General features: G+C 52.8%; 2 protein-coding genes across 5 annotated transcripts; both read left to right on the top strand.

The window, feature by feature from the left end:
- Positions 1 to 120: 120 nt before the first annotated feature.
- S100A1 (S100 calcium binding protein A1) lies at positions 121 to 7,788 on the top strand. Of its 2 annotated transcripts, none has more exons than XM_084614025.1 (3): positions 121 to 198; positions 6,749 to 6,899; positions 7,519 to 7,788. In XM_084614025.1, exons 2-3 carry the CDS (start codon positions 6,759 to 6,761, stop codon positions 7,660 to 7,662), a joined length of 285 nt encoding a protein of 94 aa, XP_084470151.1. In that variant the 5' UTR covers positions 121 to 198; positions 6,749 to 6,758; the 3' UTR covers positions 7,663 to 7,788. The 2 variants fall into 2 exon arrangements, with proteins under 2 accessions (XP_084470151.1, XP_084470150.1); XM_084614024.1 differs by lacking the exon at positions 121 to 198 and adding an exon at positions 5,742 to 5,846.
- Positions 7,789 to 11,680: 3,892 nt separating this feature from the next.
- Positions 11,681 to 22,291, top strand: CHTOP (chromatin target of PRMT1). Of its 3 annotated transcripts, XM_084613075.1 has the most exons (7): positions 11,681 to 11,829; positions 13,314 to 13,395; positions 14,929 to 15,082; positions 18,141 to 18,327; positions 18,457 to 18,594; positions 19,397 to 19,430; positions 20,930 to 22,291. In XM_084613075.1, exons 2-7 carry the CDS (start codon positions 13,331 to 13,333, stop codon positions 21,060 to 21,062), a joined length of 711 nt encoding a protein of 236 aa, XP_084469201.1. In that variant the 5' UTR covers positions 11,681 to 11,829; positions 13,314 to 13,330; the 3' UTR covers positions 21,063 to 22,291. The 3 variants fall into 3 exon arrangements, with proteins under 3 accessions (XP_084469201.1, XP_084469200.1, XP_084469199.1); XM_084613074.1 differs by lacking the exon at positions 19,397 to 19,430 and having other exon boundaries at positions 11,682 to 11,829; positions 18,144 to 18,327; XM_084613073.1 differs by lacking the exon at positions 19,397 to 19,430 and having other exon boundaries at positions 11,682 to 11,829.
- The last annotated feature ends 1,845 nt before the right edge of the window (positions 22,292 to 24,136 follow it).

Below are 24,136 nucleotides of genomic sequence, written 5' to 3'. Positions count from 1 at the left end.
AGCCACTCAGAGAAAGCAGCTGTTGGTGCAGGCTGAGCCAGATCCCCCCCCCCAGCTCTGTCCAGCTGCCAGTTCCCCTTCTTAGGACATGGGCTGGGACGCGAGGGCGGTGGGAAGGGGGCCGGGGGCCCGCGGCGTTCAGGCTTAGGGCACGCCGCAGGCAGGGTCACTCCGGCAGCAGCCTGCTCCCACCCACTAGTAAGTGGCAAACTACGACTCCCAGGCAAACGGGCTGGGGGGGACGCTCAGGCCCGTGGGGTTTGTGGCAGGACGGGCAGGGGCATAATCCTGCTCTCGCTCGCCAGGGGGTGACTGGAGCCAGTGGACTTATGGGGGGTGAGCACAGAGGGGACTAGGGGGCAAGCGGGGGGCTCAGCTAACTGACGGGAACTGGAGGAGGCAGGCCGGTGGTGTTAGCTGGTGGGGCTGGAGGGCTGATGATTTCCGTGGGCTGGGGGTGCTGCCCCGTGTGTCCATGAGCCAGGGACCCACGGAGCTGGCGTGGGGCAGGGCCCACGAAGCGTTCGGGGCACTCCTGCTCCTGCTTCCATGTGTGGCAAAGCCCTTGCAGGCGCCGATGAGAGCAGGACTATGGCCCCATTTCCGGGGGGAATGGGAGCTGGTGGGTGGCAGGGCCAGGTATGAGTCGGGGGGCAGGGCTGGCAGGAGGGGGCGCTTGCAAATGGGGTGAGAGGAGGGTCGAGGGGGCTGTGCTTGCAGCATGGGGAGAAAGAGAGATCCCCCTGCTTTTGTTCCCCTTGAGCCCCAGAGCTTTGGGTTGGGAGGGTGGAATGGGTCTGCCAGGGAGAACGGCCCCTGGAGTATGACCCCCCGCCCCCCGCTGCCCACCCTCCCTGGCCCTGCCCTGGGGTATGACCACCCCCAGTCCCTAGTGTACCCTCTGGCTGCCATAGCCAGCACCCCCTGCACTGAGGGGGCCTCGTCTCTGGGGGGGGGGCATTCCCAGGGGCAGTTCCCACCCCCCTCCGCTCCCTCTCCTTTGCCCGGGGCCAGTCTCCAAAGGGCCTGAGACCGATCTTGGGTTTTGCTGACTTCATTCAAGCCACAGACTCAGGGGTTACCCCCCATACCCTCTGCCCCCCAGCTCGGATGGCTGCAGCTGCCTCCCTCCCGCCCGGAGGGTGCGGTTCCCCCCGCACCCCCGCAGCCGCCCCGCCCCTGCCCACACCAGGAGCTGCACCAGCCAAGTGGGCAAGTGGAAAAGCAGCCCAGTGAATGAGCTCTGTGTCAGGCTGCAAACTGCTCCCCTGCCCCCTGCCCCAGCCCCAGCGGGAGGGGGAAGCCAGGCCGGTCTGGCCCCACAGCAGGGCCCAGCTGCCCTGGCCAGGGGACTTCCCAGCTCAGATGTGTGGGGAATGAGGGGCTCCATCCTGCCTGGCGCTGAGGGGGGATCTGCTCTGTGCCTCACCCCTATGGTACAGGACACCCAGATGGGGGGCAGCACCCCAGCCGGAGTCCCTGCGCAGGATCCCAGCCACAGGCTCAGGGAGTGGGCTCAATCCTGCACCTCCCAGCCTGGGGACTTGTCTTTAGACCCCTTTGGGTAACGTGCGTGGCCCAGCGAAATGCCAGCCGCCTGCTCCTGCCCCGTCTGGCCATGCCGCACCCCAGACAGGGCAGGGAGAGGGAGGGTGGGGGGTTCCTGGGGCTGTCAGTCCAGATTGGGTCTGGGGGAGGGGGAACAGAGGCGGAAACTGGGGGAGTCAGGTGGGGGACATATCGGTCCCATCTCCTGTTAGACCCAGAGCCCAGGCACAGCCCAGCAGCCCCTCCTGCCCCCCTGCCATGGGGATCTGGACTTTAACATGTACCCCGCCAGGCAGAGGGGGCTGGAGTCTCCAGACAGACAGCAGGCGTCTCCTACTCCCAGAAACCTGCTTCAGGTTTCCCGGAGCTGCCCGTCCCCGTGGCGTCGGAGCTGGTGCCTCACAGCTACAGGCGGGAGGCCGCCGGGGACAATGACGTACGTGGCGGGGGCAGGTTGTTGGTTTTTTAAAAGGTGCAACTAAACATTGTCCCCGTTTGGGCTGCTTTGCTCCTCTGCTTCAACCCGAAGCTTTGTGAGGCAGGGGCCATGCCCCCGCTCTGCCCCCGGCCCAGCCGGGCCTCGGGTCTGTGCACCCGTGCCCTCCCCTGCTCAGCTGTGTGTCAGAGTCTCTCTGAGGAGATTCTAAAGGAGATTCTCCCTTTGTTCCAGTGGCAGCGGCCTAGCCTCACGGGGCAGGAGGGCGCGAGCTCTGACTTGGCTGTCACTGCGGCGTTCTCAGGCACCGCTGGGGTGCCGGGAGGTTTGGACGTTGGCTTGTGCTGCGGGGTCCCAGAGCACTGTACAGGGAGGCCGGGGGGTGCCGTGGTGCCACGGGGTTGAGCGGGGTCTAAAGAGCCGTGACCGCGAGCCGAGTAGATTAGACAGAAGCGCTGCAGCCGGCTGCGAGATGTGGCCACCTCTGCAGCGGAACGCAGGGGCGGTGCTGGCCGGGAGGAAGCACGCCGTGTGTGACCGAGCCCGCAGGTGGGGAGCCAGGATATGATGAGCTCCCAAATTAGTGTCTGCATTGGAATTCAGGCCAGCCAGCCGGTTTCCACCCGGGCTCTTGTGCAACAGAGCCACGGGCTCAGGGCCTCCGGTGAATGTCTCATGGGAAACAACAGCATCTCCTGCCGCACACGCCCCCAGCGCCACGCGCCGGGTCAGCACTGACTGCCCGGGGAGAGCGCCCCCATGGGACCCCCCCCCACCCCACTCCCTGCCACACAGCGCCCCCTATGGGACCCCCACCCCACTCCCTGCCGCACAGCGCCCCCTAGCGCCAAGCCGGGTCAGCACTGACTGCCCGGGGAGAGCGCCCCCTATGGGACCCCCCCCACCCCACTCCCTGCCGCACAGCGCCCCCTATGGGACCCCCCCACCCCACTCCCTGTCGCACAGTGCCCCCTATGGGACCCCCCCCACCCCACTCCCTGCCGCACAGCGCCCCCTAGCACCAAGCCGGGTCAGCACTGACTGCCAGGGGAGAGCAGGTCTCCCTCCTGGGCTCTGTATTTGCAGCAAAGGGAGAGAGGGGGATCCCCTGCTCTTGCTGCTCTCGACCTCCAGAGCTTTGGGCTAGGAGGGTGGAACTGGCTCCCCAAGGGATGAGGGCCCCTGGGGTATGAGCCCCCGCTCCCAGCAACCCTGCCTCTGAGCATGAGATCAGGTATGGGGGCAGCCCCCCGGGGTATTAGGGCTTGGGGCTCACTCTATAGGTGGGTCTGAGGGCAACCAGGGGGCCACCCCGAGCCGGAGCAGCATGACAACCACTTCCCCCGGCAACACCCTTGTGCCCACCCGGCCGGCATTTATCACAGGCTCCGTGTCTGTAACAGGAGCTGCGCCGAGCCCACTCTAGCAGCTGAGCGCCGGGCCAGGAATCTGGTTTCCTGGCTCTGCTGTTACCGCAGCAACCTTTCAAGCAGGGATTTTTTAATTTGACAAGGGGCCTTTATATAGACATGCAGCACTAGGCCGAGGGGGGCTCGGGCCCGTTACCCGATAGGGCCCCCCCGCCGCGCCATGCTGGCTCCCATTGTCCAGCAGGAGCCGCCAGGAGACATCCGATAGCCGGGGCCTTATCAGCACCGGGGGCAGCGTGAAAGCAGCAGGATGGGTTACAGGCGTCTGAGCCACCGCGGCTGGCACCGGTTCAGGATAAAATCTACCAGAGTGTTCCATTGCACCAAGCCACGGTACTGGAGTAACACTCGGACAAAGTACCGGAGTAACAGTGCTGGGCCGCCTGGCGCAGTGACCCCACAAATACAGTAGTAATGCTGAGCCAAGGTACTGGAGTAACACTCGGACAAAGCACCGGAGTAACAGTGCTGGGCCGCCTGGCGCAATCACCCCACGAATACAGTAGTAATGCTGAGCCAAGGTACTGGAGTAACACTCGGACAAAGTACCAGAGTAACAGTGCTGGGCCGCCTGGCGCAGTGACCCCACAAATACAGTAGTAATGCTGAGCCAAGGTACTGGAGTAACACTCGGACAAAGTACCGGAGTAACAGTGCTGGGCCGTGTGGCGCAATCACCCCACGAATACAGTAGTAATGCCGAGCCAAGGTACTGGAGTAACACTCGGACAAAGTACTGGAGTAACAGTGCTGGGCCCTCTGGCGCAGTGACCCTACAAATACAGTAGTAATGCTGAGCCACGGTACTGGAGTAACACTCGGACAAAGTACCAGAGTAACAGTGCTGGGCCGCCTGGCGCAATCACCCCACGAATACAGTAGTAATGCCGAGCCAAGGTACTGGAGTAACACTCGGACAAAGTACTGGAGTAACAGTGCTGGGCCCTCTGGCGCAGTGGCCCCACAAATACAGTAGTAATGCTGAGCCAAGGTTCTGGAGTAACACTAGGACAAAGTACCGGAGTAACAGTGCTGGGCCGCCTGGCGCAGTGACCCCACGAATACAGTAGTAATGCCAAGCCAAGGTACTGGAGTAACACTCGGACAAAGTACCAGAGTAACAGTGCTGGGCCGCCTGGTGCAATGGCCCCACACTGTAGTAATGCCGAGCCACGGTACTGGAGTAACACTCGGACAAAGTACCGGAGTAACAGTGCTGGGCCGCCTGGTGCAATGGCCCCACACTGTAGTAATGCCGAGCCACGGTACTGGAGTAACACTCAGACAAAGTACCGGAGTAACAGTACTGGGCCGCTTGGTGCAATCACCCCACGAATACAGTAGTAATGCCGAGCCAAGGTACTGGAGTAACACTGATGTGCTGGCTGCAGTAATGACCCCAAATACCGTCACAACCCCAGTCTGCTGCAGACCCCAGCCTGCTGCCGTCCAGGTTCCCCAGTTCTGGAGAACCGTTGAGCTGGCCCCAACAGCTGGGGGTTCGAGCTAGACAAATGCAGGCTGGAAATCTGGTGCTGCTCATTAACGTTGAGGGTCCATTAGCCAATGGGAGAATTTGCCAAGGGCCGGGGGGATTTTCCATCAGTGGCCATCTTTGGGGTGTTTTCCTGGGGGCTCTGCTCTGGTTCCAGCGGGAACGAAGGCAGGGAAATCCTCCGGCCTGGGCTGCAAGGAGGTTGGACAAGAGTGCAGGGTCTCTTCAGGCCTGGGAATCTGGGCAGCTGCCACTTCGATCCCAGGGCGATGGTGGAGGAGAGAGGCCTGTTCCTGCAGAGCCAGCAGGGCTCCTGGGGTTGAGGCCCCGCTTTGAGGAATGGGGTCAGTGGGATCGACGCAGTTGCCTGCGCCCCTCACAGCTGTTAAATGGCCCCAGACCGCTGAGGGGCTGCTCACGGATTAGCCCCATGGAGCCCCCCTTGCCCCTTAGTTGGCCCTGGTGGCGGGAGGGGGGTGCGCCTTCAGCGTCAGATGTTGAATGATTTGTGCCCCCGTGGATTGTCTTCTCTTCCGAGGCACGCGTGTGTCGTCTTCTGAGCCCGACTGAAAACTCGAGCCCCCGCGTAGGCGCCTCTGGGAGGGGCTGAGACGAGGCGGAGCACGTGTGCCCATGCAGGGAGAGGCGTGAGCCACACGTCGCTCCATGTGCGTGTGTGGGTGTGCGCACGCGTGTTACCGGCTGTGCAGCACCTAACACGGACAAAGCTCCCCTGCTACAAGCGGGCCCCTCCGCTGTCTCTGTCCCTTTAAATCAGGGGAGCACTGGACCAGCATCACCAGCCGGGCAGCCCAGTCTCTGGTATCAGATCCTCCTGGAGGGAGGGGGGCTTTGCTCTTATTTAAAGTCACTGACCAGCCAACTCAGGCTCACTCTGCAAGAGCGCTGAGCCAGCCGGCTGTGCAGGGGAGCTCAGGTGAGCCCAGGGGCCGGACGGCTGTATGGGGAGGGGGGGAGCCCAGGTGAGCCCAGAGGCAGGTGGCTGTACAGGGGGGAGTCCAGGTGAGCCCTGGGGCCGGGCGGCTGTTCAGGTGCGGCCCAGGTGAGCCCGAGGCCAGGTGGCTCTACAGGAGTGAAGGGCTACGGCCAGTGATTCCCCACGGAGCTGTCACCCCTGCTGTGATCTGCCCCCCTTTGCTCTGGTTGGGTCAGGGCTTTGCAAGTGGGGCCCGCAGCTGTCTGCCAGCTCTGGACACAGCCAGGCAGGTGGAGACCAATAGCTCTGGGTCAGAGCTTGCTTTGTGCAGGAGGTGGGGACAGGGGCAGCCAGGAGTGGAGGGGGCTCCGAACCTGTTTGTGACACGGGTGCCGTCTGACCCCTCAGCTCCACAAGGCCCCTGGACAGGAAGGCCCCACCTGGGCAGCTGCCACTGCTGCCCCAAAAGTTTCCCTGGGGGTCTGGCGGGCTGCATGGCCAGATCCTGCCCTGCCCCCCACGGGCCCCGTTCCTCCTTCCCCGGCACCTCGTGTTGGCCTTTCCACCACAACAAACCCTGTGGCAAGAGAACGGGGCTGACACCCACGCGGTGTGGGGCACGGGGTCTCCTGGCCCAGTCCCGGCTCGTGGCTCTTTGGTTCCCGGCAGGTAGGGGCGCCCGTCCCCAGAACTGCAGCCACTACTCGGCCCCCACGTTGGCAGCCTCCGTGAAGAGAGCAGGGGCTGGCTGGGGCCCACAGGCTGCTCTCCCCACCCGTGGGTCCCTCCAGGCATGCTGGCAGGGAGGGGCTGGGCCCCTGCTCCTTGGTAGCCCTTCCCCAGCCCCCCATCCGTGCCACCCAGACCCTGGGCTCCTCAGCCCTTCGAGGTGCTTCTTGCAGAGCCGGCACGATGGCGTCTGAGCTGGAGCGCGCCATGGAGGGGCTGATCGCCGTCTTCCACAACTACTCGGGCAAGGAGGGCGACAAGCACAAGCTGAGCAAGAAGGAGCTGAAGGAGCTGCTGCAGAAGGAGCTGGGCTGCTTCCTGGAGGTTGGCAGTGAGAGGGAGGGAGCAGGCAGGCCTAGGGGACCGCCCCAGGCACTGGGTGCCCTTGCCATTCCAGCACAGGGACCACATGATGGCCTCTCCCCTGGGCCATCACTCCCCCGCGGGCGCTGGCCTCCCCTCTCGTGGGTGGTCGCCAGGGGCCGAGCAGGGATTTGAGACGGCAGAGCCATGCCAGGGCCCGGGACAGGACTGTTGCTCCCCCGGGCATGGGCCGGAGAAGGTTCCCACATGCCAGGCGCTGGGCTCCCAGCCCCTCCCAGGCTGACGGGTCTCTCTGGTATGAAGTTTCCCAACATTCCTCTCGAAAGTCCCTGGCTCATAATTGCTTCTCCTCCACCACTGCAGCTCTAAGCCTTCCCCTCCCCGCTGACCCCTGCCCTCTCCTCCCCCAAACTAGGGCCTCTCCCATCCAGGGCCAGGCGGATAGCCCATGCCTCCAGCTTCCCAATCCTTCTCTCTGGCTTGTCCTGAGCACAGGACAGGGGCCTCTCACTGGGGATCCCCCCAGCCACCTGGGCCCCTTTCCCCTCCCATAGGAGCAACCCCCCTCCCTGAGCCCCACGTGCTAACCCTGCCTGCCCTGGGGGTGTTTCTGCTGCAGACCCAGAAGGACGCGGGCACCGTGGATGGCATCATGCAGGACCTGGATGAGAACGGTGACGGGGAGGTGGATTTCAAGGAGTACGTGGTGCTGGTGGCCGCTCTCACCGTGGCCTGCAACGCCTTCTTCTGGGAGGACACCTGAGCGGGGAGCCCGCACCTCCTGGAGTCCCCTAGAGCCACACCCCACACTCCACCCCCGTTTTGAGCCAGCCGCCGGCATCCCCTCTAACCAGCTAGACAGAGCTACTCATTAAAGGCACCAAACCCGCCCCAGTGTCCTGCCCCTTCCTCTGAGCCTGGGAGTGATGCTGAGCAGCATGGGGAGGGGAACACTGCTGCAGTGGGGCAGGGGGAGTTTTGTGGTGAGGGGGACACTGCTGCAGTGGGGGTGGGGGGGAACTCCTGGTCCCAAGGTCGACATTATCCCTGGTGTTAGAAAAGGGTGGAGGCCATGCCCTGGCCCGTGGGGCTGGGCTCAGGGCCCTCAGCCTCGGGATTCCCTGCAGGGCATGAGCCATCCATTTCCAGGACAGTGCCAGGTGAAGGAGAGTCGCCCCTCCGGTCACCCCAGCCACCAGTGAGACCACACACACACACCCCACCGCACTCTCCACACCCCTCCCCACTGCTCTCTGCACCGGGCCTCTCAGACCCTCCTCCTCTGACCCATAAGCCAAGCAACCATCCCCCTCCCCAGGCCTTGTTCCTTCACCTGCCCCTGCCTCAGTGCTGGGAGCACAGGCCCTAAGCTCTGGTGTAACCCAAGTGCCTCAGCCGGGATCACTGCAGAGGCAAGTTTGGCCCTTTCTCTTCCCACGTTCATGCCCATTCGTAGCTGGCACCACATGGCCCAGGGCCCACCAGGCGGGACCCCCGCCCGAAGCAGGCCGGTCTCTGCAGGAAAGGGAGGCGGGAGCCTCTTGGGAGGGAAATGGGGACACAAGGGGGATGGCTGGGAAAGGGGGCAGGAGAAGCGTGGGTGACTGGACAGCCTCCTGCTGGGGTGGTAGGAAATTCACAAACACAGTGCTGCACCCATTTCCCAGGGGGAAGAACCCGTTCTTAGCTCATTTCCCAAGGGCCGGGTGCGGCCAGGAGCCCAGTCAACAGCCTCCTCTGACTGGTACCCGCTGTTCCGCTGCGTGGCACACAGCGCAGGGAGTGCCACCTTGTGGGCCTAGCAGGGCTGACACTGAGCATGATGGATGGACAGCTCCAAAGCCGCCCACCCGTTCTGTGGATTTGACACTTCTCTGGGACGGTGCCAAAGCACTTTGCAAACTAGATACCGGTGCTGCTGAACTGCAACCACCTCTGGGGTGCAGGGTGATCATCTGGGCACAACAGTCAGGAACAGAGGGGGAGAGTCTACACAAGAATAAGGCGGGGGGCGGGAATCTTTAGGAAAAATGCCCTGGCATCATTAATGTCTGTGCAAAGCTGACAGGAGCTCAGCATTGACAAGCTCGTCAGAGGCAACCAAACTGCACAGAGATTGATGTGTCTGCGAGCAGAAAGCAAAAGGACTGGAGAGAATCGGGTGGGATTTGAACCTGTGAGCCCAAAGAATCTGATGCTGAGCTCTGGCACCCCCCGTTCTTGGCAGCAGGTTCTCATCTTCCCTTCCCAGCCTTTGCAAAAGAGAAGCTCGAAGCCTGTGATGCAGAAAACGGCATTGAACTCCTAGCAGCAGATAATAAACTGATCCATCACAGCCCCAGAGACAAACCCACCCCATTTTAAGGGAACACATGTACTCGGTGGGATGTGATAGTCCTCTGACAACAATGTAAGCTAGGATTCAGAGTAACAGCCATGTCAGTCTGTATTCGCAAAAAGAAAAGGAGTACTTGTGGCACCTTAGAGACTAACCAATTTATTTGAACATGAGCTTTCGTGAGCTACAGCGCACTTCATCGGATGCATGCCGTGGAAACTGCAGCAGACTTTATTTATACACAGAGAATATGAAAAAATACCTCCTCCCACCCCACTGTCCTGCTGGTAATAGCTTATCTAAAGTGATCATCAGGTGGGCCATTTCCAGCACAAATCCCGGTTTTCTCACCCTCCACCCCCCCACACAAATTCACTCTCCTGCTGGTGATAGCCCATCCAAAGTGACAACTCTTTACACAATGTGCATGATAATAAAGTTGGGCCATTTCCTGCACAAATCCAGGTTCTCTCACCCACTCACCCCTCTCCCAAAAACCACACACACAAACTCACTATCCTGCTGGGATAAGCTAGGAGTAAGCTAGGAGTAAACCCACTGCAGGCACTGGAGTTACGAAGCTGAAGAATCAGGCCCACTAAGCAGGAAAGAACGCGATGATCCATTCAAGGGCTTGTTTAAAACTTCTTTTTAAATTGTTTTTCCATAGTGCAAGCGATATTAACCATGATGCCCAAGGCCGTGTTGCCAAGTAGGGTGATTTTATCATGAGCCTCCTGATATTTGGTGTTTTTCTTAAAGTCCCGGCTCCCGGAGTTAGGAGATGGCAGGATGCTCTCAGCTTTCGTTTACAGACAAAAATCCTCGGGGTTGTGGAAAAAAGCTGGAGAATGGGAATCAATGCAACCCTAAAGGCTCCAGAACCAGCAGAGAAATAGAAAGAATCTCACACTGATTCTGTTTTAAAATCTCCGCATTTTTAATCCAAGCTTGAGGTTGGCGCTAATGCTGTGTGTGTAACACAGATGACATTCTTCACCACAGCCGCTCACTTCCGCAAATACAAAGCCACAAGCACAGGAGAGGGTGCATTCTCCCAGGAGTGCACAAATCTTGATCAGAAACCGATGTGGCCACTGCAGCTGAAGGAACAGAGCGCCGGAGCACTGACGTCTGCCCACTGCAGTGCTGGTGCACATGTGGAGTAATTCAATGAGGATCAACATCCATGTGAGTAAGCCTTATTTTCTTTTTCGTAGTTGTTACCATTTTGTTGCCAGTTCCACCCCCTTGGCAGGCCCAGAATGGTAAATGGGCTGGTGCCTTTGCAAGTTCAGACTGTTTCCTGATGATTGGCATCTCATGCACCACATTCAAAGCCTTCATTTTAAATAAACCCACGTTGTTTTGGAGAAAACCTGCAAACCGTGAACGGAGTGTAACTGATGCATCGACCTGTGCCTGCGTTTGCAGACAGCCTAAGCCAGTAGCTCTGAGAGAGGTCAGCTGTCCAGTTGACACAGAAGCACAATGAGGGGTTTGTGTCAATGCTGCTAGCTGGTTTGCTGCTGAGCTGAGTAGGCTGGAGGAATTTCACATTAGACAGATCTGTACAATCAGCTGGACTTATTTTGGTGTCACGAGCGGGCAGTGCTTGGGCCAAGGACTTCCAACCCCTGAGCCGGGTAGGGTGAAGGGCCACAATCATCCGTCTGATAGATAACACACAGGAAGTGCAGGCTTCATCCACTCAGCGTGCTAATTACCCAGCCCTGGGGGATCCCCTTCTGGGAGCCCGAGGGGGAGTTCAGTCCCTGAGGCCTCTGCTGATGGTCGCTCTCACCTGGGGTTGGGTCTGAACATGGCCCTAGAGCGAGATCCTAACCCGGCCCCCAACCCTGGAACGGCTGCGGGGGCATGGCCAGACCTGCCACTGAGCCGGCTGCAGAGGCATTTCTCGCAGCCCGCTGCCCACCCTGCAGGGCAACTGCTGCGGCCAGGTGACCCCGGCCAGAGCAGGGGGACCCCCCTACCCAGCTGCTTCCAGAGGGGCCACACCCCACGGCTCCCACAGCTGGGCTCCCCCCACCCAGCCCAGGCCCCACACCCGCCTCGGGGCCCACAATCCCTGACCCCCCCTTCCAGCCCAGGGTACCCCCCCAGCTGCACTGGGGCCCTGCCCTCTGCCCCAAGTGCCCCCTATATCCCACCCTGCCCCCCCTCCTGGGGCCCTCAGGCCCCCCCCTCAGATCCAAGGCTCCGCCCATGAGGCCCCGCCCACTGCCCCAAGCCCCGCCCTCCCAACGGCCCCTCCCGAAAAGGGAGTGGTCACGTGGCGCAGCCCCCTCCCCGGGGGCGGGAAAGAGCGGGAGCGATCACGGGGTACACGGCCGCGCCAGGGGCGAGCGGGGTCACGTGGGCGCGTTCTCGCGGCTGCGCAAAACGCGGCGGCCGGTGGCCATTTTCCCCGGCTCGGCGCGCGGGGGGAGTAGGGAAGGAAGCGGCGGCCATTTTGTTTTCGGCGCTCGAGAGCGAGTGCGGCGGGAGCGGGCGGAGGGGACGGAGCCCCACGGAGCCAGCCCCACCCCCGCCCCGCAGCCCCGCCCGGAGTCCTGGCGACCGTCTGCTTCGGTGACAGAGGGGCCGCGGCGGGCAGGGGGGGCTGGGCTGGGGCGGGGGCCGGGGCCGGGCAGCCGGGGGCTGTGATCACCGTGTGGGGCCCGGCACGGCCCAGCGTCGCGGCTGTGACAGGCCGCGAGCCGGGGCTCCGGCTGGGGCCCCTGCCGTGCCTCGCCCCTGGTCTGAGAGCCCGGGGAGACCAGCCCAGCAGACCCCCCCCAACCACTCCCGCCCCCCACGCTCGGGGCCAGCGGCCTTCCCGCCCTGCGAGCCAGGCGTGGGGCTGAGAACCGGGGCTGGCCTAGGCCAGGCCTCCCTGCCCCGGTGGTGCCCTGCGGGGGGGCTCCGCGGCTCGGGCTGGGCTTCCAGCCTGGGGGCTGTGGCTGGGAATCCAGCCCAGGCGCGGAGCCGAAGGGCGGGCCCACAGTCACACCTCCCTTGGGGGCCACAACCTTCCCCGGGCTTTGGGCCCTGCGCGGGCGATGGTTCAGACAGCACGGGCGGGGGGGGGGGTGAGATGCCAGCTTTGGGGCTCCCCTGAGCCCTGGGAGGGGGGTTTTCCGGTTGGGACCCATGTTGGGCTCTTTGTGAACTGCCTGTGTGGGGACCTCGGTGTCTGAGCGCATCCCAATCAATCCCAGATGGAAGTAACTGCCCCGCTGCTCTCCGAGAGAAAGCCCTGGCCAGACAGGCTGTGGAAATAAGCCGTGTTTCTGACGGCTCGTGTAATTCGGATGCAGGGTGGAAAGGGGCCCAGGACTGCTCCTATAAAAAGCAGAAACGCTGAATGAGGTTATAATGTGTTTGGTGTGCAGTTGTGGGGCATAGCCTCCTTCTCTGGGCCATCAGCCTCGTGCAGGGGCTGCTTGCAGAGAGAGGAGCATTGGCATAATTGGCCTGGGTCTGACAACTGATGCCTCAGTTCCCACTGAGGTAATCACTTGGATAGAGGAACTATTGCATCCAGAGCCTTAATGCCTAGTGTGTCAGAAACTGAATCCAGAATCAGAAAGATTAGTTCCTACTGCTCTCCTGCTTAGAAAATCATAACCTCATTTCAGAGTAACAGCCGTGTTAGTCTGTATTCGCAAAAAGAAAAGGAGGACTTGTGGCACCTTAGAGACTAACCCATTTCACTTCATCGGATGCAATGAGCTTATAACCTCATTGAAACCAGCCAGTTAGAAATGATAAGAGCTTCACCAGGCTGTTAATGGCATACATAGGTGAGATCTTCACTGAAAGTGGAGTTTAATGTTTCTGTGGCGTTAGTCTGACACACAGTTGAGAGATGAGATTGCTTAACTCACTAGTTTATTGAAACTTACCTTTTAGGACATTTCGCGATGCCATGAAATGTCCTGCTAGCGCAATCACATCACTGATTTACGTGTTTCTTGGCTGTTTCCACACACACAAGTTTGGCCTGGAAAATCTAACCAAATAATTTCATGGGCCCAGTTCTTCTTACTAAATCTGTCTATTGTTAATTTCAGACGATCGTGATCTGAAGATGGCTGCACAGTCAGCGCCGAAGGTTGTGCTAAAGAGCACCACCAAGATGTCTCTGAACGAGCGGTGAGGAAGTCAACAGCAACTTCAGCTCATAAGAAATTTTTACTTAATTATCACTGTGTCCAGTGTCCAAAACCAACGTGGTTTCTGCCCTGTTTTAACCTAACTAAAAAAAGGCAGGTGGCTATGCACCTCTGTCTTAAGCCGCAACAAATGTGGTACACAAGGTTAAAAGGGCAATTATTCTGGAGGATTTTGTCAGTAGCTGTTAATATTAAACTCTATGAGACGTAAATGTGGTGGGATGTCTTATAAAAAAAAGAGAGAAACCTCGCACCCTCCCTTTTTCTTCCACGTTTTTACATTTTATATAGTTGACACTGCAGCATGGTAGCATGTTACCGAAGCTGCAGAAGGCTTGCTGCTTTGTCCAAGGTAGACACACGCATGTGGTCTGGCCTGTAAGAGGCACGCGGCAGGCCACCAAACCAGCCCAAAGGCTCTATAACAACGTTCTTGGGCCTTGTAAGAGACAAATGCTTTGCTTCATCTCCATCGCTTTCCTTTCTTGGCACTGCTCTTTTTTTTCCTCTCTTAAAGAGCCTTCTGCTCTGTCATGCCATTAAGCTTTTGCAAATCTTTATTGATGAACTAACAGTGAAGCTTCTGATCATATTTCACTTTCTCACTAACTCACTCTCAGATTAAATGTTAATATCATTAAGCCAAGGAGAAATTAAGCCATTTATATGCAGTCCCTATTCCAGTGTGCGCTGCAGTGAGCAGTAATCTTAGCCAATGCTTGCGGTTCATGGCTGGGCAGGCAGGCAGATAGTTAGGTACGGTACAGGAGAGTTACCTGCCTTTTAATTTTGTTAGTTCCAGCCAGACTGCATTGAGCACTTCCTGATGCTTAATTTCACTGTCATATGTAGCTATTAGGATACTGCAGAAACTGATTACTGGTGAGGAAGCTTACATTCCTGGTGGTATGTTCATGCCACATAATTTTTAAAGGCAGAAAAATCCCTAGTACACCAAAGAAATTCCCAAATGCCAAAGAAATTGTAGGCTAAACGAATGCACTCATATGGTGCACCTCTTTTGGTGATAGAACAGTCCTCCTTATAAGTGTTATGCCAGACCCTTGATTTTCTGTTGTCAGAGTGACACAAGTCTCATAAATATGCTTACTGCCCTCAAACTATTAAACAGTTTTCCCCCCTAAACTATCTGTCTTGGCTTTTACAGTCAGATTTCAGTTTGCTTTCGTGTTTCTTTGTAATGTCTTCTCCTGTCTCTCATGGCCATTTCTGCTTGTTGCTTGTTTTTCATAACTTCTTCCACCTTTAAAAGCAATAACTTAAAACTTTATCACTTTTGAATTAATATGTTGCACTTATCGAAATCTGCATTTCCTATTCTAGCACGTTTGTGGAAAACGAGGAATACATAACTCGCATATGACATGATCTAAGTGTACCACTTTTTACATAAAGTTCATGGGATCTGGAGCTCCAGTCTTGAGAGCCATGAAATGCCATAAATGTTTGTAATAAAACTTTATTTAAACACCCGTTTTGTTCGACCTTGAAGCTTTACTAATATGCTGAAGAACAAACAGCCGATGCCAGTGAATATTCGGGCTACCATGCAGCAGCAGCAGCAACTGGCCAGTGCCAGAAACAGAAGACTGGCCCAGCAGATGGAGAATAGACCTTCTGTTCAGGCTGCCTTGAAGCTTAAGCAGGTGAGAGAAAGTGTCTTATTCCACTGCAGACAGTTGGTGATGCCTGTCAGCAGCTGGTGGCTTTTCAGGATATGAGAATTTTTCAAGATGTCACTTGAAAGTAAGAGCTGAGAATGTTTGGAGGGACTTCAAGAGAATTTCAGATTGTCACTGCAGATAAGCAATGCTTTATATTTATAGCCTGTTAATACTGCTTAGTTCAGTTAGTCAGTCGTGTCTTCTGTTGGTTGTTTGTTTAAATCTCCTCCTTTGCTGTTTTTCCAGAAGAGAGAACAACCTGAAATTTCACAACTTTTTCCCTCTCCCCCACATAAATGGTCTGATTCCAGTTTTCTGGATCTGCTGAATTCTTAATGCCTTAATCTAGCTGCTGTTGTGTTGCAACATGCTAGCTCTTGTTCCCTGTTCGTGTTTTTTTTGTTTTTTGAGGGGGCGTTGTGCCTGTTGTTTTTTTTCTTGTTTTATGTCATTGCCAGCAGTTGTCTGAACAAGAACTACACGAATTAAAACTGAGTTCTTGGTTTCTCATAAATTCTTGCTAAGGTAATAAGAATCTTACTGTTCCGGTTATCCACATAGACTGACCAGAGCCATATGCTATTGAACAGCCCAAAAGTTGGCTTCCATTTGAATGTCCAGTGTGGAACAGCAGATCTGAGAAAGGTGTATTCATATTGAGTTGTACATCACATTTAAAAACAGTGTCTGTGCATTGCTTTGTGCTCAGTGAATGGGGTCTGCTGGATGTGAGCCCTTGTTGATAAGATAGTGATTAGAGTATGGTGCCCAAGAGGCAATTAGCAATGTTACTGGTGCCGAAGTGCTTCTTATCAGAATATCTTGAACTGTAAAGAATGTACCGTGTTGTATAACCGTCTGTTAGAGCAGAGAAAGACTTGAAGAGATTCTCTTGAAATTTGTATACATACGATGCATGGAAATAATTAAAGCATGGGTCTGGAGGGTCCTGCTACACTGCTTTGTGCTAGCTTTAAATAGCAGTTCTGCATGACTCGAATACAGTAGTCATTAAATATAATCCCAGACACCTTTGGGCACTCTAGGAGAGAACTGTGGAACGTTCCTATTTGAGTGGCTTTGTCACATAACTGCAATCTTTATCTTACTCTTGTGCTGGAGTTTGGTGTTTGTTCTTTCATGAAAGGAATGTAACTGCATTGCACTCAGAGGCCAGGAGCCTACTGTCCCTAAAATCAGAACCCGGTACTAGTAAGAGAAACTTTCTGTCTGGAGCTTCTAAACAAAAGCTATATGTGAATAATTCATGATTTCCATAGAAAGGGTTTTTAGTATAATTTCATAAGAGCTTCACTAGTGATATGAAAGGATAGGCCAGTCTCATTTTATAAAGTACACTGTCCCCTTTGTTTGCTGAGTCAGTGAGTGGCTGAGTCTGTGAGGAAAATACAGACCCTCTCGCTTTACTTCACTGGCACCTGTTTCACTTTTTCATTGGAACCATTTACACACATGTACCCACACGCTATATTTTAGGATTAAACGCTGTTATGGATCTTGCTGAGCTGTTTAAGAACAAAATGTATGTTGAGTTTGAGGTTCAGGTTGGAACTTCTGATGGAAAAGAAGTTGGGGCACAGCTCCTTCTCAGTCAGCATAGGTTACGGTGGTCCAAAGCCACCTGTAGAGTCCTAGAGCACAGCATGCCTCTAATGCCCTCTCTTGTGTTGAGGAACTTGGGCTGCATGGAGGAGCATTATGGAAATGTATATAAGTAAATCTAGTGTGGAGGTTCAGCCAGCAGATCAAGTGGAACATTGCATGCTAGGACTGGTAGCCTATATGGGTAGCTTTTTGGATGACAGCTACAATGTGTTCCTCTGGGAAAACGTGGAGACTCTAGTGTAGTTTAGTAGTGTTAGGGTGCTCTTCAGCAGTCATCACCAATTGACTTTGGAAGGTCTGTTCACTGGTATGTAGGGGAAGTGGGACTGTTCCTCTGGAGGAGCATCTTGTGCAGAATATTAGGGTCTTGTGCGCCATTAGGGAGGCCATGCAGTCACAGCTATGAACTTTCAAACTCAGCACCCACGCTGCTTCGCTCAGGACAGCACCATTTCCCCTAATGCATGACCATCCCTTCCTGTGTTTCACCAAGTGCGAACCATTGTGCTTCAGTGTCCTATTCCAATGCAGACAGTACAAGGGGCAGGTTTGGCTGTGCAGGGTAAAGGGTTTGGTGTTGTAGACCTGTTGTGGTTCATCTAAAACTGTGAAATGCCTGAAATCTTATGATTGTACTCAAAGACAGCTGGTATGTAACATCATTCTAGACTCTGGCCACTCTCCAGAGAAGTTGGGCCAAAGCAGCTTTAAAATTTGTTATACCATACATTTGGTTCTTTGTGTCTAATGCAAACAAATCCCCAAATTAAGGCTGAAATATATTGGGCTGTGTGGTATAAACTGGGTCTAAGTGTTTCCTTAACTGCCTTGAACTGAGTTATTGGTCATTTGAGAGGAGAAAACAATCCTGGTCTTAACTCTTGGCTCTTGTGGTTTTTAGATTGAAGCTTAATGCAGTTGTTTTGGAGAGGGTGAATATTCCTGTTTGTTCTAGCTTATAAAGACAAATATGGAAGGGTTTAGTCTCTGTGGATGTCTGGGGAAATCTAGACATAAGATTTTTCCAGTGAGATCACTGGATCTGAAACTTTAGGCATATAATTATCAGAGGGTGAGTGCAAAGGTCTCCTGGTTGTAGACTAACTTTTTCTCTAGGAGTTTGCATCAGGCTCATCACTAGTGCCTGAGCACCTTTCTCAAATAGAAAGCTGCAGCCCACCTTGGGGATTAGATGTCTATTTCACTTCCTAGCTGGGCTTACACTTGACAGACTGTCCCTCTCTAGACAAGATCTTTCTTGAGACCTAAATACTTTGCAGTGGATCTTGGGCCCTGTATAGATTCTGCTCCCTCTTTTTCTGGTGGAGGTATCTGCTTCCGTCTATGCCAGTTGCATGATAAGTCCCTGATAGCTACATGACTTTCCTGTTTTTAAAAAAAACTTTCATTCCAGAAGAGCTTAAAGCAGCGCCTGGGTAAAAGTAACATCCAGGCACGATTAGGCCGGCCAGCAGGACCCCTGGCTCGTGGAGCTGTTGGAGGACGAGGGCTACCTATGGGTCAGAGAGGTTTGCCACGAGGAGCCATGCGTGGTGGACGTGGAGCGAGGGCGTTGCTGAGAGGAGGCATTCCCCTCAGAGGTGAGTATATTGTTAATATGGGAAATAAAATATCCTCGGGGGTGGATATTCAGTGACTTCTTGCTAAGTTTGACAGCTAGCTTCTTGTTTTGATTACCTGCTTGACTTTTTTTCCTCACCCTATTAAAGGTCAGAGTTTACTTCGTGGAGGACGTGGTATATCCCCTAGGATGGGCCTGAGAAGAGGTGGCGTTAGAGGTCGTGGTGGACCTGGGAGAGGTGGTCTAGGCAGAGGAGCCATGGGTCGTGGAGGAATTGGTGGCAGAGGTTAGTGTGCTGACATTTGGGAAGGCATGAGGGCATTATTTAGAGAAGAACCTGAAGCAGCCTTTAACTTTCACCTTCTTGGTTAAAATATAATGTATATAAGCACTTGCGAAGTAGAATCTCCTCTATAAAGATACACTTGTTTGATAATATGCTGTACACTGGATACAAACACATTCTATTTTCATTTTCTGAATTGTTGGTTTTAGCAGCATTTGTGCTGAAAGGCAAGATCCTAGTTGGTGTCCCTGCTTCCCAGAGGGTTCTGGATAGTGGTGGTGAAACTGACCAGAGTCTTGTCAGTGTCACTCTCCTGCTAGGTGAGGCTTTGAGTAGTGGCAAAGGCTCTTTCTGAACATCTGACTCTGCATTGTTTAACTTTCCAGGTGGGAATGAACTGTAACCTTCACAACCATATGGTGCTAGAAACACATTCCTTAAACAAAAGTCTAAGTTATGCAGAAACAGGGGGATTAGCCCTCCAACCTTTACAGGGAAGCTTTCTACTTGCTGCTTAAGTGGCGTTTTTTCAGGCCCTGGTTTTATTAGTTCATTGGGAGTTTGAAAGGGAATCTGTTTCTTAGATACTCGGTTCTTTTCATAGTGCAAAGTATTAAATTACGACAGTCCCCAAATGGGATTGGCACTAGAACAAATGTAGGTTGCAATCGCAACTGACCTAGTGGAATCATTAATGCCCAAACCAGGGAATTCTCAAATGGGACATCACAGCAACCAGAGCTCACTGAGCCACATTCTGTGGCTTTTTATTTTAGCAAAAGGCCCATTGATTTCTTTGCAGCACCTGTGTTCCTAGATGCTGTGGCAAATGGCAGGTAAGAACCTACAACTTCCTTGCTTTTGTGAATTAATATTGGAGATTAAACATTATTTCCTAGTCTTCCTGGTAAAATGACATTAATTCAGTCATAGTGGACTGCCAAAACAGGTCCGTCAGAACTAGATTGACACCGAATATAAATTTGGTGGGGTAGATCTAAAGCAAGCTTATTCCTAATTGTTAATGGCATTGCTGCTTTTTCTAAAGCTTGGTAGGAGGGTGGTGGGGAATAAACGCTAATTATACTTGGCTAGTAACTGTCTAATGCATCAAGGCACTAATGTATGTTAGGGATTAATGCCAGGCTAAAATGGTACCAAGCAATGTAAAGTGTACCATAAGGCTACCTTATGGACCCTGCCTTTGATGCTGATGGGCATGCACAGCCCAATACAAGACTGCGACTTCAAAAGCCATCTCAGTCAGTGGAGTCTTCACTACTTTTAAAAGTAGACAGTAAACAAAGTACCTACACTGTATGGGCTGCCACTGTCTCCTGGATGACTCGGGCTCATTAGTGCTTTGATATGTAACAGGTATACAAAAAATAGTCCCCACCAACTGTTGGGTCTTCTTAGGCTCAGCTGCAAAAACATTCTTGGTTAAGTCTTGCTCAGTAATTTTATATTACTGATGTTGCAGTAGCCGGGTTGTGTCAACACTAGATTATTTATACTTATTAAACAGGAAGTTTTCCCCTTTAAACGTGACAAATAGTTTGTAACTTGCCCACAAGTAGGAAGTCATTAGTTCTCATACTACGTAAAGTAGACATGTATTTAGAGTGCAGTAAACATATGTGGTGCCTTACAAAACGGGTTTAAAGAAAGGTCTCCCCTCCCAAGAGTTCAGTGTGATTTAGATAAACTTGCTGATAGCTCAGAGAGACATGAGAGGCTCTGTGAGAAGGAGACCCATGAAAATAGGTTTAAAGGGGGAAAAGAGGGTGCTTGTCACACTGGAGGAAAGAAAATATCCCATGCCCAGGGGTGGGGGTAGCGTGGGAGGTATTAGGATATGGAAGAGTATAATGAGCAGCTGAGGTTGCAGGGTGAACTGAGAGCAGAGATACTTGGGGGAGACAGTTCTCCAGAGATTTGAACAGACACTTGATGCACAAGAAGAGAGACAACCAGGGGAGTGACTTCACCGAGGTGCTGATCTGGACAGTAGCAGAAGCGGCACCGTTGGCCTCCAGCCTGTCTCCACCTTGCATGTGGCTCTCCTACGTACCACGTAGTGCACAATGTGTCACTCGGTGGTCTCGACACTGAGCATTGTTATGGACCTGAGTGGCTGCTTCAGGGGCCTGCCCACCCAACTGTGTTGCCTTTCCTAGGTAGTATGGGGTGGCTGAGTTGAGGGCACACAGGCTGCTGTAGCTAAACTCTTACTAGTGGGATAAGATCAGATCCTTAATATGTTTGTTGCTCTCTCTGAGTCTGGTGGTGCATTTCAGTGTAGTACATAACTGTAATCTCGTTTCACTGTAAGGTCGTGGCATGGCAGGCCGGGGAAGAGGGGGCTTTGGTGGTCGTGGCAGAGGCAGAGGACGAGGAAGAGGGTCTGCACGTCCTGCATTGACCAAGGAACAACTGGACAACCAATTAGATGCTTACATGTCTAAAACAAAAGGACACCTCGATGCTGAGCTGGATGCTTACATGGCTCAGACAGATCCAGAAACTAATGACTGATGGTCCTTCTGATAGACTCTCATTGAAGTTAATGTGTATGTCAATGCCCATAAGCTAAAAATGGCAAAACCTGATTCATGCTGGAAGGACCTGCAGGAACAGGGGCGGCCCTGTTCTACCAAGAGATCAGATTTTAGTGTGTTCCTCTTACATTTTGATACTATATGTTGTATGAAACCTTTTTTGGATTGTTTTTTTATAATTTTTCCTAACTACTCTGAACATGAATGTGACAGACGAGCTGCAGATACAGCCCCTGACATCAGTGCTGGTGTGTGCTCGGCACGCCAGCCCAGCTGCGATGGCACACTACGTTCCTTTGGGCTTATGAAGGGGAAAAGTTGCATGTATGCCACAATCTGTGCTGCTTTAGGCGAAGTGCTCGTTGGTGCTGAATACAAGCTATGGGATCACATGGTTATATGTGCCTATTACTCTTAATGGTTTGTTTCAGGATAGGAGTTGATCCCATAGTGTAGCTAAAGGGTAAATATCTACGTTTGCAGTTTTATTGTTGCAATAACCTCATTTGAAGTAAACATAGCAAAACATCTCCCTCCAGGACTGCCTGCCTAATCAATCAAATTCAGGTTAAGGAAGATAGTGCTTCTCTATTGTAGACATGTCAATCTTTTATTTTGTACCAAAAGTTCATCCCCACTGGTTGCTAGCATTCTAACAGTAGTACAGAGAGGATATTCTAGGTTAAAGGCTGTTTTTCTGATAAAATTTGAATTTCATTTGTATCATGTTTGAAGGGATGGCACTAATGGCTTCTGTGTACCAAAATCTAGAAAAAGAACGAGCTTTTGTTTTCAGGATCTTGAAACAAGCACATTAATGACGTCTGTGAAAGAAAATCATGGGTAGAATAGTCTCTCCAAAATAGTGGGTCCAAAATTGGTTTTATCAACAAGTGCTGTTACCTTTCAGTGTAACCAAAACTGAATTTTCAATCCAGACCAACTTTGGTGACGTCTGTGGCGCATTTAACCTAGGTTGGCTTTAGAAGTTGAGAAGGGGTTTGCTTCTCTCTCCCCTCCCCCCACCCCGGAAGATATAAGTTCAACCATCCTGTGAACTGTTCCAGTTTCAATGGAATCTTGTATTTCTTGTTCGTTGTGACAAAGGAGAAACAATTATAAAAACAATATGTGGACTTTGTGGATTTTTTTAGGTGCGGTAAGTTGTAAGAACAGTATTCTCAAGCATTAATTGTTGATCGTAAACTCTGTGGGATTAATAACTTTTCTAGTGGGTATGAGAAGACAATAAACTATCATCCTCTCCTGAATGGAACATCACAACTATGCTTAGAAAACATTCTAGGTTAGAATACATTCCTAACAGAGCTTTCTCTCCACTGGCTGGCAATCCATTGTAGCTGCAATTTCATTAAATCCCCAGTTCTCCTGGTATAGATTGGAGGGTGGGGAAGTGCCTGGTCCTCACTGCCTGCAAACCTTTGTTATGCATGCTGTTGCTTATCTAGGGCTTCCAGCTAACTTGTACAGGATGTCCTCGACGTTCGACTTACAAGACAAACAGAACTTGTGCCATTTCTGAATTGACACCCTGATTCAACTTATGACAGTAGGTTTCGACTTTACGACGCTCAGTCCTGCAATGGAGTGGGTTGTGGTTATGACGTTTCGACTTATGGTGCAATTGGCAGAAACCAGTTGTCATAAATCCAGGGACTGCCTGTATACCAATTCAAAGGAGGAGACTGAGACTTCTCTTCAGCTTTCCTTGATTCTCCCAGTGTGTCTGGCTGTGATAACTACTATAATATGCAAGGGCATTCAGACTGCCAACTACCTTATCACACACATTAATGCTGTGATGTAACTTAGTGTTTGCACTTTCAGCAAGGATCTGCTTTACTAAACTACTACACGTGGGGCTAGTACAGATTTCAGTACTGCTATAGGATGTTTCTTCCCTAACCTCCAGTTAGTCCTGTGACCTATTCTCTTGAAAATACTCTGTCCCTATAACTCCTGCTGACTGTGCTTTAAAGTTGCCAGTTGAAGGTATCATATCATTTTTAACCAAGTATCTTAATCATTCATTAAAGGGACACTTTAGGTGCTAACGCTACCCCCAACACTTATGTTGTTAGATTTGTTTAACATATTACTAGAAATACAAAATTTTAAAAAACCAACCCTCCTTTTGAGTGGCAGAGACTGCAGAAGAGGTTTAGATGCAACCATCACAGCGCTATGCTGCTTCATGAATCTAAAAGGTTAAATTGACTGGGTTATGAGGAGGGAGACACTATAAGTAAGAAAAGGACTTGTGGCACCTTAGAGACTAACACATTCATTTGAGCATAAGCTTTCGTGAGCTACAGGAATGCATCCGATGAAGTGAGCTGTAGCTCACAAAAGCTTATGCTCAGATGAATGTGTTAGTCTCTAAGGTGCCACAAGTCCTCGTTTTCTTTTTGCGAATACAGATTAACACGGCTGCTATGCTGAAACCTGTCACTATAAATAAGAGATCAAACTCTTTACTGTACCCAGTGCATTCTTACTGTTTGTTCCCTTAAATTGTTTGAACACCTAGCTGAAATATTCCAAGAACAGAAAGGAGCCTAGGGTTCAGAACAACACTACCGTGCATGAAAAGCAGGCCCCTGCGCTACCCAGAATCTCTGTACATCCCATAAATTCTAAACATTGAAATGATAAACACTGAACGAGCTTGCCTGATTTATTCCAGTCACTAGGTGCTGCTGCAGCTCCGCCAGTCATGTAACATGTAAGAAGGATTCTCGAAACTTGTTCCAGCCACGTTGTCCCCACATCTCTGGCTTTCTGAACAATGTTTGTTTCATGGTGGATTGAGTTCACAAGACACATATCCTCCCCCTTCCAAATCTATGTCACACCAGTGCCTTCAAACTGTTAGGTAGAGTAAATTCCCCTACCTGAACCTCACGAGAGACTTTACTGGATATTTTTAGTTTTCTTTTGAGAGGGCTGGAAGCGAGTAA

This window comes from Lepidochelys olivacea (assembly GCF_965140295.1).
Source record: "Lepidochelys olivacea isolate rLepOli2 genome assembly, chromosome: 24".
In the NCBI taxonomy this organism is placed as follows: domain Eukaryota; kingdom Metazoa; phylum Chordata; order Testudines; family Cheloniidae; genus Lepidochelys; species Lepidochelys olivacea.
This window is presented reverse-complemented; position numbering and strand designations above follow the sequence as displayed.